General features: G+C 42.2%; 1 protein-coding gene across 1 annotated transcript; it reads right to left on the bottom strand.

Moving 5' to 3' along the window:
• Positions 1 to 5,380: 5,380 nt before the first annotated feature.
• On the bottom strand, positions 5,381 to 8,851 carry snx22 (sorting nexin 22). The gene is made up of 7 exons (XM_068739626.1): positions 8,693 to 8,851; positions 7,542 to 7,625; positions 6,840 to 6,944; positions 6,419 to 6,513; positions 6,286 to 6,318; positions 6,075 to 6,142; positions 5,381 to 5,990 (listed from the first exon to the last, which is right to left on the bottom strand). Exons 1-7 carry the CDS (start codon positions 8,753 to 8,755, stop codon positions 5,872 to 5,874), a joined length of 567 nt encoding a protein of 188 aa, XP_068595727.1. The 5' UTR covers positions 8,756 to 8,851; the 3' UTR covers positions 5,381 to 5,871.
• Between the last annotated feature and the right edge of the window lie 6,195 nt (positions 8,852 to 15,046).

Consider the following 15,046-nt stretch of genomic DNA (forward strand, 5'->3'; position numbering starts at 1 on the left):
GACCTTTCAAGTTAAGCGTCTTTGGGTGCCTAGAAAAGCGCTACATAAAATCAAGCATTATTATTATTATTATTATTATTATTATTATTATTATTATTATAAAGATCTGTCATTTCATCCCAGAACAAACCCCTCAGCATTGTTCTGATTTAAACTAAAACTGTGGATCTGCTCCCTCTTCCCAGGTTGTCAGATGTAGATTTGTTTGAAGAGGACAAACGTTAAATCCTTGCCATCCAGATGCAGCAACACCCTGGGAATGAGACCTGATTGCCACACTTAACCATGAAAACAAACCTTTAGCAATTGGATTCACGTTGATATCATTAGTTTGGAAGTTATTCACAAAAAGCACATTTTCAGTAATGGAGTATTCTTCTGAATCTAGATCCATAGCTTTTGAATCCTTGTCCACTACTAATTCCACAAATTCAAATTTGTGTCAAATTCCATAAACATCAGTCAATAATCAACCGAGATATTGAGGAACACATTTTGAATCACCGTTCACTGCAATGTTAATTTCAAAGTGATCAAGAATCCAGGATCTCTTCTTGATCATCACAGAATGTTATCATCTTTTCCTTAACATTACCAACATTTCCTGAAAATGTCATTAAGATCGGTCTGTAACCTTTTGAGGCCATGAACGATATTAAAATATTTTTCTACGATTTGGCCTATGATCCAAACGAAACTGCAGATTTCTGCCACTAAAAAAGATGCGTCTGTGTGTGGACGCCAGAAACTGGGATTTTAGGGTTCGAAACATCACTTCCCGGGAACTAAACTGCTCTGACGTTGTATGTGTGACCTGCGTTTACATTCAGAAACGCCATGGATGCCTTCACAACTGTGTTGCCGTTAACATTTGTCCAGGCGCTTTTTGCTTATTTGTTGACTTTATATTCCAAAACTATGTTTAGGAGAGAAGAACAAAATGGGGAGGAGAAACAGAGAGACAAAGACAAACCTAACAACCCAAGAACACCAGAGCCAACTGTAGATAAGATTAAAACAGAAAATTTATTTACAACAGAAGATAAATCATAACGTCACAAAATGGGGAGGAGAAACAGAGAGACAAAGACAAACCTAACAACCCAAGAACACCAGAGCCAACTGTAGATAAGACTAAAACAGAAAATGTATTTACAACAGAAGATAAATCATAACGTCACAAAGAGGGACGGAGTTCGGTTGGGCAGTTTGTAGTGATGCTGTCTCACAGCAAGACGGTTCCAGCTTGATTCATTTCTGCCCCTCAACCACCATCCTTCTGGATCCTTCTGGAATTCAGAAGGATGGTGGTTGGAGAAACCTGGATCAAAATAGGGCTGGGTCCAAAGGGTATGGTTGTCAGAGGAGCTGGATCTAGAGGGATGGCGGACAGTCAAGCCCAGAAGGGCTTTGGCTTCTTTTTTTTCATTTTGGGGAGCTCCTGAAAAGAAAAAAGGAAAAAAAAGGAACGTTTCTTTTCACTTCCAAGCATTGTTCTGTGGATTGTTTAGAGGAAACATAGCATTTCCTCTAAACATCCACTCTTCATGTTTGGACTTCAAGAACTCATGTTCAGTTAACTGAGCTCATCTAAAGCAAGATATATAACTGAAATAACTAAATAAATAAATAAAACAGCTTACCCTGGGCTGGTTTAGCTCCTCTTTCCGTGCCTCCGTCGGCTCCGCTACCATCACCTCCCATTTAACAGATTGATCCATGAGCTGAATTCTGTCATGGATCACCACCAGCCGTTTGTACTCGTCTCTCAGCTCCTTCAAGTTGTCCAACCTTTCCTCCTGCCCTGAGATGATCCTCCTCACGCCTTCTTTCTTAGAGAGTTGCTCAATTTGTTTCTCTCTTTCAAAGATTTCATTTTTAAATCTCTGCTCTTGCTCTGAGAGTTGGCTCCTCAGGATCTCTTCTTTCTTCGATAGTTCCTCAATTAGTTTCTTTATTTCAAAGAGTTCTTTTTCAAACATCTGCTCTTGCTCTGAGAGTTTGCTCCTCAACATCTCTTCTTTCTCAGATAAGTCCACAATCAGTTTATCTCTTGCAAAGAGTTCTATTTCAGACCTCTCATTTTCCTCTGAGAGTATGGTCCTCAACATTTCTTCTTTCTCAGAGAAGTACACAATCAGTTCATCTCTTTCAAAGAGTTCGTTTTTAAATCTCTGCTCTTGCTCTGAGAGTTGGCTCCTCAGGATCTCTTCCTTCTTCGATAGTTCCTCAATTAGTTTCTTTCTTTCAAAGAGTTCTTTTTCAAACATCTGCTCTTGCTCTGAGAGTTTGCCCCTCAACATCTCTTCTTTCTCAGATAAGTCCACAATCAGTTTATCTCTTGCGAAGAGTTCTATTTCAGAACTCTCATTTTCCTCTGAGAGTATGATCCTCAACATCTCTTCTTTCTCAGAGAAGTCCACAATCAGTTCATCTCTATCAAAGAGTTCATTTTCAAATATCTGCTCTTGCTCTGAGAGTTTGCTCCTCAACATCTCTTCTTTCTTAGAGAGTTCCTCAATCAGTTCATCTCTTTCAAAGAGTTCTCTTTGGAACCTCTCTTCCTGTTGCGATAGCTGCTTCTTGAAGCTGATCTTGTTGTCCTCGAGACCCGCCTGTGTTTCATACAGATTAGAAGTAAAATTAGATTGACTGAATTTTCTTTAACATTTTATTTGCTCATCATATTTTCTCAAGTTCCAACATTCAATTGAAACTTCCCCAATGACCTGAATTCTTCTAAAACAAGAGACAATCAGAGATTGCAGACCCTCGCCTCCAATAGACTATTCGATCTTGTGAGACCGTAAACAGGGCTTCCGGATCAGAGGGGCCAAACGTGCGCTAGCTTGCTGCTCCGGAACAGGACAAGATACAACGACAACTGTAACATATATGAAACTAGAATGAACTATGAGTGTGCACACCAAATTTGAAGTCTCTAGCTCCAAAATTGAGGTCAGGATGGACTCCTGAAAAATGCTGATTTTCGAACAAAAATTAGCTCTCAGATCCGGATTGTGATCCGGATCTGGCCAAAATTAGTCATGGTCATAGACCTTTAAGAAGTACTTATGTGTGATTTTTTTTCAGATCCATACCGCCATGCGTTTTGAAGAAATTAAGAAAAATGTCAAAAAGTGCCCTATCTCGCAATGTTAAAAGATCATTTAAAAAAATCTAGAATCTGAATCCAGATCCGGATCAACGCCATTCTCGGGGAGGACCGAGCCACGGACAGAACCTTGCTTGTGTAAAAATCTCAAGTCGATCGGGTTACTAGTTTTTGAGTTATACGCGTACATGCAGACAAACAGACAACGACAAACCGATCCAACTGCAATATCCTCACCTCCCCTTCGGCGAGTTGTTAAGTTCTTAGAGTGTAAAATCTGAGTAGCTCACCTGAAGCTTTTTGTTTTCTTCAAGGACACATTGAAATATGTGCTGAAGAGAAGATATTTCTTCTTTACTCCCTCTGATGGGTGCCATTGCCTTTTCATACAGATCCTGAAGCTATAAAAAAAGCAGTTAAGGGTAAATGTATGGAACACGTCAACTTTAAACCACATGAGAGCGTCCACCAAAGACAAAAAACACAGAAGCATCTTCTTCCGATGGCCTCCTGTGCTCCAGCGCCTTCTTTACGACAATAGACCTGTACAAAATCAATGTAAAGTTTAAAAGCTTACCATGTTGTCGTCTCTTTTTCCAAACAGTGGCTGCTGACAATAATCCAATAGAATCAAAATAGTAGCTGTTCACAGAGAACTATGAACATCTCTCACAGTTATGACTTTGATCTTTTTTGCTTTAATCTTTTAGTAGGCATTGCCCCCCCCCTAGCGTCTGAAAAATGGAACTACATTCAGCGTTATTAAAAAAATAATAATAATTTGGTTCAGTCTGTAAAAAATGCCGACATATTCAATTAATGCTGCCAGAATATGTTTAAATAAATAAACATATAATCTGTCATTATTTACTTAAATCTGATCATGAAACAGTTTCTCCTCACTTCACGACGTAAGGTAGAGAACCCGTTCCACCTGTTCTTATAGAGAATGCCCACATCACTGAAACTCCAGTCCACGTTTTCCCTGTGACCGCTAATTGTCGGTCCTGCAGCGTGTTTGAAGCACACAGAACATAATAGAAGTGCTTTAGGAGAAGAACGTGAATGGATATAAGAAAGTTTTTAAAGTCAGTGAGTTTATCACTGCTGGTAGTAACATTTAGTTAGTGTGTGACACACTTAAGGGAAACGCACAGATGCATGATTCATGGAGCTGTATGAGAGAACCACAGCCCTGTGCCACCCCCACAGTCTCCCTGAATCAGGTGTAGAGACCTGCAGAACCTGGAGGAACCTGCAGGTTCACGCACTGAATGGAACAACTCAGACACAGTGAAAAGAGAGTTACTTTTCCCTTGTGGCGAGCTTGATGGTTGGCGAGCTTGAGTTCAGATTCTGCAGTAGATGCAGAGCTACTAAAAGGCATCCAGCATGCAGGCCTAAATGTGAGAACTTCTTGAGTGGATCACAGTTGAATGAACTTGCAAAACACTCGAGCCTGAAAACAGAGGAGGTTCTGGTGGCCAGAAAACAGAGGCTGGACGTTCTCCCAAAGATATGTCTGTTCACAACCTCCTTGATTCAGACATGGTTCCCTTTCTGAAGGTTCTACCCAAGTTTCCCTAACAGTGCCCGTAAGCAGCTGCTCATGTGAAAGGTCCTTTAGTGCACTGCGTCGGTTGCATTCCTGCAAAGATCTTGCAAATTTTCATACAATTCGCAAGGAAATGTCAACCGAAGCTGCAAAAATGTACTTGCATTCAATAATTCTTAGTCACTTAAACTATTGCCTAACTAGTTGGTCCCAGGCTGGTCAGAGCGCAAAAAAACCATTGGAAGTTTTGTACAAACAAGCAATTAAAGTTATGGATAAAAAAACCTAGGCACTATCATCGCTGTGCAATTTAAAAAAAATACTGTCTTTTAAACTTGGACAGTCTACAAATACCGCAACGAAAATTCATTTACACCCTAGTACAAGCCCCTTAAAACAATCACACACACGCGTGTATGTACAGAGCATGCGGAGAGGGCGTAGGGTGAAGGTGCCGCCATGACTGGCACATGTGGAACAGTAGGGGAGCTGTGCTTTGCTCAAGGGCACCTCGGCAGTGCTCTGAGGGTAGGCCGGCTCCTCCACTCCATATTTCGTCGACTTGTAACTCTCCTCTTACTTAGAAACAGTTGTCTTGATTAATGTTGTTGAAATGTTTTGGCATTTACCTGTTGAGGGAGAAAAATCTGGACTCTTTAGAAACAGTGATGGAGAGAAGGATTCTCTTCAACCAGGATGACACAAAATAATTTTTTCCATTTATCCTTTAATATAAAAAAAGGGTGATACAAAAGAGCATTCACTACATACTGCAGAAGCATCCATTTACACAAAACAATATCATTGGCATCAGTGTTTTGACCGTATTCCATGACTTGTGCCTTGTTTTGTTTGCACCTCTGTGCGATCCATGCCCAACTGTGGCACAAATAGAAATGACCTGCCCTTGGATTTCAGGTCAGCTAACAGAACACTCCTTTATTTTAAAGTCCCACAATGAGCCATAGTCATACAAGACATTTACACATGTTCTTTTACGTCAGATTCAAGTCCCAAGACGAGAGCAGCAAGAAGACTGAACGCCAGACTGAGACCCAAACAACCAAGCCTGGGTTTCAGGTCTGAAGCCCACTGGGGACACCGGGAGTGCACAAAACCAGGCCCAAACTGACCCACTTATAGCTTTTCTTTTCATTGTGCAGTTGTGTGGTTTCATCTTCCTTCGCTCTACTTTCAAACACTATCCGTTCAGGCCTCTGGTGGGGCGGGGCTCCGAGAGAGTCGGGGCGGTGAAGCTCACCCGAACATCCCGGGGGTAAAACCCCTGCAGCACGCCGTCCACAACAACATCTGGGAGATCTGAAATGCACAGTTCAGGCCTTTTCTGTTTCAGGGTCAAAATATTTCTGAATAGGTTCACCCCCCCAGCGCCGAGTCTCCTACCTGCGGTGCAGTCTGAGAGATACGGGTCCTGGAAAAACCCCAACACTGGTCGCTGTGACAACGGATTACTGAGGAGATAAAGAGATGGGACTTACAGGGATTTTATTAGCTTATTTTCACACCTATGGTAACTAAGACACCATAATACATCTGTTATTACTGCTGTATAACACAAGTACACGGAAGTGGGAGGCGCTGCTAAAGAGCTTACCAGTAATAGTGACCGTCCAAGTCATCCAGTGATCTGAAATGAGGGCGCACAGAGAAAACTCAATGAAACGCAGGTTAAAGCTGACGCCCGAGCTGATATAAGACGCGGTCAGAAGCTGAACCGAAGGACTTACTCCATGCTGCTCATCCTGTTCCCGGTGTGAAAATGTTTAACATGGAGGAAGTCCAGCAGGATCTGCGGCACGTCATCATTTTGATAAATGATCTCCTGTCCAGCAGAGAACACAAGTGAGTATTTGGTGAATTTCACAGTTTATAACCACCGTACATTGTCCACAAAGGAGTCCTTTTGTTTCTACTTTCTCTCTGGAGTAACAAACGGGTCTACAAAAAAAAACCCTGAAGGAATTTCTAAATTCGGGTTAGGGTGTAGTTGTTTGTCGACTGTTGAAGCCAAATAAATCTTTACTTTCACATTTCGTCCTCTCTTTTGCCATTTTTAATGGTAATTAATTTGGCTGATTCTCCCATCGAAAGCTGAAGAGGTTCTGATGGAAGAGAGGCCCTGAAGATGCCCTCTGGTCGGGCCCGTACCTGGATGTAGTCTTCCAGCTCCTGCCTCCTCTGCTCCAGAGGTTTGGTTCTCAGGTGGGGGTTCCTTTTGCTTGGAAAATCAGGAGTCTGAATGATCTTCCTAAGCTGCAGGCACCGTGAGATTAAAGACAATGCTTTAGTTTAGATCCATTGCAGAGAACCGGACACCACACAAATACATTTAACACCAATATTTGGTGTATATATTTTTTTAAAAGGACATCAACAGTACTTATGTATTATAGATGTGCTATAAATAATCATATCAAAATTTGGATATTATCAAAAACTTAAATAAATCTTGACGAGCAAAGAAAATAAAATTGTTCTCAATGGTTAAAATAAAATAAAAAATCAGAACCTATATGATTTGGATCGTCGCCAAAATATAATTCAGCTAACAGTTCTTACCGCCTTGGAAGATGTAAAAACAGGATGTCATGTTTGTTTGCTATCTTGGCTGAGTAAAGCTGCAGAATCAATTTCCACAAAACTGTCTGTTGTGTTGCACGGGAGAGGAAAGCTAAAATCATGCACAGACTTGTTGGGCCTCTGCGGAGGAATGCGCCCCAAGGCGTGCCATTGTAGTTCTGTGTGCGACCTTTTCTATCCAGCAGGTAGAGCATCAAAAACACGCTACATCATTTGTGCCTATAGGACATAAACGAAATTAAACATCCATATCGGCCTACTGGTTCTTACTTTTCTGTGGAGAGTTTGGAATTCGCCGCTACTTCGGAGCACAAAATGTTTCCTCTCGTGGAACAGAACTTCAACTCTGAACCGCTGCATGAAAGAGAAGAACAGGATTTAATGACAATCATTTAAGTTCACATTTGTCATTTTGGGATCGCATTAAATACGATGTTATCCCATCATCTCTCCAACAGAGGGCGGCACCCAGTAATCAAATAGATGAGGACGCTCTGATTTTTACTGCTGCTACTGCATTCAGTCATTCATTCATTTTCCGTTATCGGGGTGCGGGCCAAGCTGGAGCCTCTCAGCAGTCAATGGGCGAGAGGCGGGGCACACCCTGGACAAGCCGCCAGTTCATCGCAAGGCGCTGCTATACTGCAGTAATCTTTTTTTTTTTATTATTACCTACTTGTGTGTGTGTGTTGTACATGTATGTGGATAAATACACATCAGAGATATCCAATAAACCTTTTTTTCTTTTAGTCTAGCATGTTGTGTGAGGGGTTCCTGGATCGAGTCCCTCCTCATCATGGGTCAGTTGGAGCAAATTCCACAGCCTTTTCTTTTGATGGGGGAGTGTGGGGGGGTAAAATGTATAGGTGAGAGTAAGAGTCATCTTACTTCCATAACCATGTCAAAGTTCTCTGGAGGTGTGAATACATTTATTTCAGTGCACGGGTTCCCCCCGCTTGAACAGGGTTCTGGTTAGAGTTCTGATGAAGGGACTGTAGAACTGCTTTCTGAACGCTTGAGACTCCGATGGGGTAACAGTGACAAGAACCATTCTGCAGCTTTGCTTTCAATACGTGCAGTGAAGCAGTAATACAGTATTCTATGGTATATTGCTGTTGCTCAAATCTGAATATGTATTTATTTCATAGTTCAAATGCAAAGTCGCGTTGCTTTCTTCATTGTAATTCGTGCACCTCTGCTTAAACATGGAGGAAAGGCTCAGTTTCAGGCCTCCTGCAGGTTTCCGGCCTCACCTGGCGTCGCAGTTCACCTTTACGCGCAAACTGGAGCCGGAACAGGCGGCAGAGTAAGATCCGACAGAGCGAGAAGGTAATCACGGAAGGAAAAGGTGAATCATGCCAAGAAAAACACAAGAGGAAAAAAAAAAAAAACCCGAACACCAGGTGAGCCGTCTGCCTCACCTTTCTGGTCTTCCCCTGCGCGCTCACTTCCCTCTCCATGGAAGGTATCGACACTTTAATCATCAGGAAATCTTCCTCCGGCACCGTCGGGCTCCAGAAGCGGACTCGGATGAAGTTCCAGCCAACGTTTACCGGCTTCTCCGTGCGGTGACGCGTGACGTCGTCCTGCGGCCGGTTCCCTCCTGCGCTCCACCTCCGCCCTAATTAAACCGAACACGCGTCTGTCGCGGCGCGGTGGGCGGGGCCAGCGCTGCCGTTCAATGTCCCCAAAACGGATCTGCGTTCTAATGAATGGGATTTTCCATTCTGCGCTGATCGGTGTTTTTAGTTTAACTCCGCGTTCTTTTTAGCTGTTTGCTTCAAACACTTCATAAAGATGCAGTTATTCATATATATATATATATAAGCAGTATAAAAAAAGAAAAGCACAGTCGTCACATTTTTAAACTCTGATCTGCAGCACTAGATTTTATGAGGAGCACATAAAGAGGAAACCCCTGATCTCAGGTCAGGAAACAGTTCTTATCAGTAAAGTCTCACCCTGTGACTAAAAATACAAGGTCAGGAGACAGACGCAGCAAAAACAGGCAGACGACTTACCATTCACTTAATCTGATTATCTTTATTCAGTCAGTGACATGGAAACAAAGGGTTTTAACAGCATGTCAGTGCTGACACAACTGGAATGTGTAATATTAAGAACTCTTCCTGCCTCAGCAGTGGATTCACACAATAAAATAGTACATGTTCTCAAAGAAATTCATTATAAACCGTCTAATATTTAAACATAATTATCACAACCTATCGGAGAGGATGCACCTCTGAGGAAAAAAAAAAAGGTGAATTAATTCAAGGCTTTGAATCAACACTTCTGGAGTCACGTGTCACTTTCAAATCCAGGTTCACTTCCCACCGGCCTTGAAACACATGGTGGAGATAAAGAGGACGTAAACCCAGACCACATAACGCTGTACTCTGCTCACATCCTCTCCGAATACAAAGCTAACTTTTAGTGAGGAAAAGGAAAAGGAAAAAGGTGTCTCGCTAAGAATAAAGGTAGATTTGCATTTCCCTCTTTCTCCGTTTCCATATGTTTAGCTCCACCCGTCAATCTGAACCAGAATCACATGCTCTGTCTATGACATCTCTTTTTGGTATTTAGGTCCCCCCCCCCCCTTGTTGGGGCCCATTCTGTTACAGAAGCAGCTCTATGAAGATATATGACTGAATCACAAAATAGAACTGTTCACATCTGCTGAGTAATCGCTGACCCACTCATCGTGAGTGAAGTCACACCATCAGCAGACTCAGGCTTTACACATTAATAAAAAGGAAGTTGGTCTTGGTTTTGTAGCTCTTGTCTGACAAAGTCATCTTTTTTTTTTTTTTTTACCCGAAACATGAATATTTTAAACACTTTAAAACTGTAAGACGAATATTCAATAGATATTGAAAAGATAAAATGACACAGCGACCAATTTTGAATCTCAAATTCCTCTGGCGATTGTATGTCTGTTTACTTGCTTCACTGCTGCAGACATATTTGTTTTTGTAGTGTGAGTTCCAGCTTCTGTTGAGAGGAAAGTCGAGCGGCTGCAGGTCATCAGTTGGAAATACCAGCCAGTCTGGGGAGCGTGATGCAATTTGTCAGAGCCAGCGCGGCGATGAAAGGAAGCACTGTCATCCAGATTAACTGTGTCAGCGGATGCCTTCTTGAGTTTTGCACAGATTTCACTGCGAGCCACAAACTGGTTCATCCAGACCAACAACATAACAGTCATACAATGAAAAAACGATGCATGAACTGATGGCCTAAAGAACTTTGATGAACACTGATTGTTACTATGAACTCATTCAAACCGCAGATTTGAGGTAAATATCCCCTTCAAACGAAAAGCACGATAAGCTGTGAACCGAATATGAAATATTTACCTCACACTGATATTTGCTGTCATCTTCACTAATCAGGGGATGATATTGTTGCCTTATTTGACAGGAAAGCTGAAGATATATTGGAGAATGATTCTGATACAGCACATTTCTGGCTTTTGAGGGAGCAGCATTAGGTCGAGCTGGTTTTCTGGCTACAATATTCCACAGTCTGCTGGATTATCCTGAAGCACATACAGAGGTCCACCAATCATGGAGATCCAGCCGGAGCCTGCACTGCGGGCGTGGCAGCCCAGGCGGCTGACATTCAGGCCTACAGCTTGCCATATTGCTTTTCAGTAGTGATGGGCAGGTGAAGCTTCAAGGAGCATTGCAGCCTCTCATCAGCCCCAAGCTTCTTTTACTCTACTAGGTCCTCTACTGGACAAACAATGTATAACAGGCAAATATATCAGTTGACGTCCATTTAAAGTGTGATATTTTGCTAAACGTCTGTGAATTCAACTGTCAGATGAATAAAGTATGCAATGTGTGTCTTGCTGTATTGTGTGTCTGTTGCTGAGCAGCATTGCTGGATTTGAATGAAAACATTACAATATTTCTTTAACAGTGGGGTGTGCATGGACAACCTTTTGTGTAACTTTTGGGTATGGACAGTGAATGTCGTGAGGAGAACACAGGTAGGATTTAATGATTTCACACATCTCTGAAACCCTCTAACCTCCACAATGATGAATGGCTGGGTGTCCTCTATCACCACGGTAACCAGGTCTTCATCTATTTGAGATCTTTCTCCTGAAGACAGAAAAATGAAAGCAAAACAGAAATGTGAATATCACACACATTAACTAAGCACATTACTGCATGGTCCACATTCATTGCAGTCCTGAGCAATGGATGAGGTGTTCACATTGAACAAAAGGTAATGAGAGCTAAAGATAAATAGCATTCCAAAATCATTAAATACAAACCAATCTTTCATATGTGATATCATTAGTAGTTTAGACATTATTCACAAAAAGCACACTTTCAGTGATCCAGAGCTTTTGAAGATACAACAAATCCATTTGTCCACTACTAATTCCACTGTGTTTTTCATCCGGATAATTTCTTCAATCCGGTCTGGATGAAATTCGGTGGTAAAATAGAGGTCACCACCCTACATGATTGTGTGAAATTCCATAAACATCAGTCAATAAGCAGGCGAGTTATTGAGGAACACATTTCGAAAGCTCCATTTACTGTAAAGTTAAAGACATTTCAAAATGATCCAGAATCCAGGATCTCTTCTGGATCATCCCAATAAAATATGAATCCGTTTATGGTAACATTCCCAACATTTCATGAAAATTATATCAAGAACCGCCCGTAATATTTTGAGTTATGTTGTCTAACAGACAGGCAGACACTGGCGGCAAAAGCACAAGCTCCCTAGCGGCGGTAATGATGTGAAACATCTGGGAATTTGACCTCTTTATAAGCAAAGCCTCATGAAAACGTTGCAAGGAAAGCTCATTCCCTCTGCCCGTGAATAATAAATATGATAAAATCTCACTGAAGGACTCACAACTCGGGAACCTGTGCCAAACACTTCCGGGCTACGGCTCGTAATCGAAGTCACGTGGTGCTGACGCCATCGTCCCCGTGTTTACGGAGCATCCTCCCCTGCTGCCCTCTGGACTAAATCCCCGTCGGTGCTGTGTGAGCGGGAGGCGCGCAGAAATCAGCCAGCAATGTCCGCCAGCTCTGCTTTCAGCGACGAGAAGGGAGGCTCGTCCAGCGTCGGGGAGCCCGAATACGGCCACGACCCTGCGAGCGGAGGGATCTTCTCCTCCGACTATAAAAGGTACGCAGCCGCCCGCCTCGCCCGCCTCGCCGAACTTCGCTGTCGGGCCCGTGATTGAAGCGATGCCTGCTTTCCGTCCGGCCGTGATTCGGTCGCTCAAGCGGCAGAGACGAACGCTCACCGCCGGTGCTACACGTTAATATATGCGCATTGATTCGTGGATAAAATGTTCGAGGTGTTTGTACTAGCATGTTTGTGTGATGAGGCGTGACGGGCCTGTGAGCAACGGAACCGGGCCTCGGTTCAAAGCATTTCAGCACCACCCATCCTGGACAGCTCCGTCGGCTAGGCTAACGCTGATGCAGCTACACAGGGGCAGAGGAAGTATTCTGATTACTGGGCTAAAAGCAGAGGAAGTATTCTGATTACTGGGCTAGAAGTAGAGGAAGTACTCTGATTACTGGGCTAAAAGTAGAGGAAGTACTCTGATTACTGGGCTAGAAGTAGAGGAAGTACTCTGATTACTGGGCTAGAAGTAGAGGAAGTACTCTGATTACTGGGCTAAAAGCAGAGGAAGTATTCTGATTACTGGGCTAAAAGTAGAGGAAGTACTCTGATTACTGGGCTATAAGTAGAGGAAGTACTCTGATTACTGGGCTATAAGTAGAGGAAGTACTCTGATTACTGGGCTAAAAGTAGAGGAAGTACTCTGATTACTGTGCTAAAAGTAGAGGACGTACTCTGATTACTGGGCTATAAGTAGAGGAAGTACTCTGATTACTCAGGCTAAAAGTAGAGGAAGTATTCTGATTACTGGGCTAAAAGTAGAGGAAGTATTCTGATTACTCAGGCTAAGTAAGTAGAGGAAGTATTCTGATTACTCAGGCTAAGTAAAAGTAGAGGAAGTATTCTGATTACTCAGGCTAAAAGTAGAGGAAGTATTCTGATTACTGGGCTAAAAGTAGAGGAAGTATTCTGATTACTGGGCTAAACGTAGAGGAAGTACTCTGATTACTGGGCTAAAAGTAGAGGAAGTACTCTGATTACTGGGGTAAAAGTAGAGGAAGTATTCTGATTACTCAGGCTAAGTAAGTAGAGGAAGTATTCTGATTACTCAGGCTAAGTAAAAGTAGAGGAAGTATTCTGATTACTCAGGCTAAGTAAAAGTAGAGGAAGTATTTTGATTACTCAGGCTAAGTAAGTAGAGGAAGTATTCTGATTACTCAGGCTAAGTAAGTAGAGGAAGTATTCTGATTACTCAGGCTAAGTAAAAGTAGAGGAAGTATTCTGATTACTCAATCAGTAATAACAATGGTGAGGACGTCAACTAACTATATCACCATTATTGATTATATATGGTCTAAAGATTAATTGTTTTCTCCACTGAGGAGTTTGTGTCTTAAACCGTGTTTACTATTTATTGGTTAATTTAATTTCTACAGGATTAAACAAAAATTACTTGACAGATTTTAGTAAAAGAAAGGACGTAGTTATTGATCGTATTGATTCCTGTGTTCTGCAGCAGTTTAAAGAAACAAATTCCAACCAGACATCTGCACTGTTGAACTGAGGACTGAGGACTCTTCAAACAGCCGATCGATCGGCATCGTTATTGAGGGTTTCGGTGAACCCTGAAAGCAGTTTGACCCCCCAGTGTTGAACATTCCTGTTTCTATTTGACTTGTTTGTTTCTCACCTTAATTGCATTGTGTTGCTGTCCATCGCTCTCACCGGTTCTCTAGAACCTGGCCATGAAACTGTGCATCCTTTTTTGATAAGCAGACACATAAAGTTGTCTCCATGCCTCACCAGCAGAGGGAGCTCATTGCTCACAGGTGCCTTTTTGCACCTGAGCTGTGACCTTTGGATGAGGAGGAGATTACTTCTCTTTAAGGCTCTTTGGCAAGCATTGGCCATACCGTCATTCATTCGTAGATCTGTGTTTGCAGACGCTGATGCCTCCTCATCCAGTGAAGCTAATTCAACCAGTTGCTCTGTAAACACGTCAGCGTGAGCGCTTGACTTGACCTCGGCTGTCGTCTCCTTGGAAACACAGCAGACTTGTAGCTTCAGCTCTGAACCAAAGGCAGGCTCCGTTCCCCTTTATTTGTTTTTTTCTGGGTGTTTATATATTATATCACAAGATATCCAGAGTTTCTCCAACGTATTTAATTTGATCTTCCAGCTGTAAAGACAGATGTCAGAGCATCATGTGTGATAAATGTGTTGCCGACTGATCCGTGGGGTTTTTTATGGATGACAACAGAAGCCATTTAGGGTTTTATAGCCACAGACATTGTATCTTGCTTGTTTTTTCTCCTAATCCAGACAGAAATCAGGGTGTAAAAATCCTGAACGATGAAGTCGGGCCAGTGGTTTTCATTGTTTTCATTGTATGTGTGAAGCTAAATCAAGTGACTGTAGGATTAGGGTTACATATAACATACTGACTAAACTATGGCGGCACTCTGCCCATCTAAACTTCTCCTCTACCGCAAACTATCTAATTTAAACATCTTACATGCATCAGGATTTTAAACGCCATTAAAACTACCGCATGAATATAAATTATCCAGCTTCAGCATACAGGCTAGAATTTATGAATTCATGAAGATATGAATATATTCCCTTTGATATATCTTCTCACTGTAAGCCTCCATCCTTTAAGGAATGACTGA

This window comes from Brachionichthys hirsutus, chromosome 5, assembly GCF_040956055.1.
Source record: "Brachionichthys hirsutus isolate HB-005 chromosome 5, CSIRO-AGI_Bhir_v1, whole genome shotgun sequence".
Classification (NCBI taxonomy): Eukaryota; Metazoa; Chordata; class Actinopteri; order Lophiiformes; family Brachionichthyidae; genus Brachionichthys; species Brachionichthys hirsutus.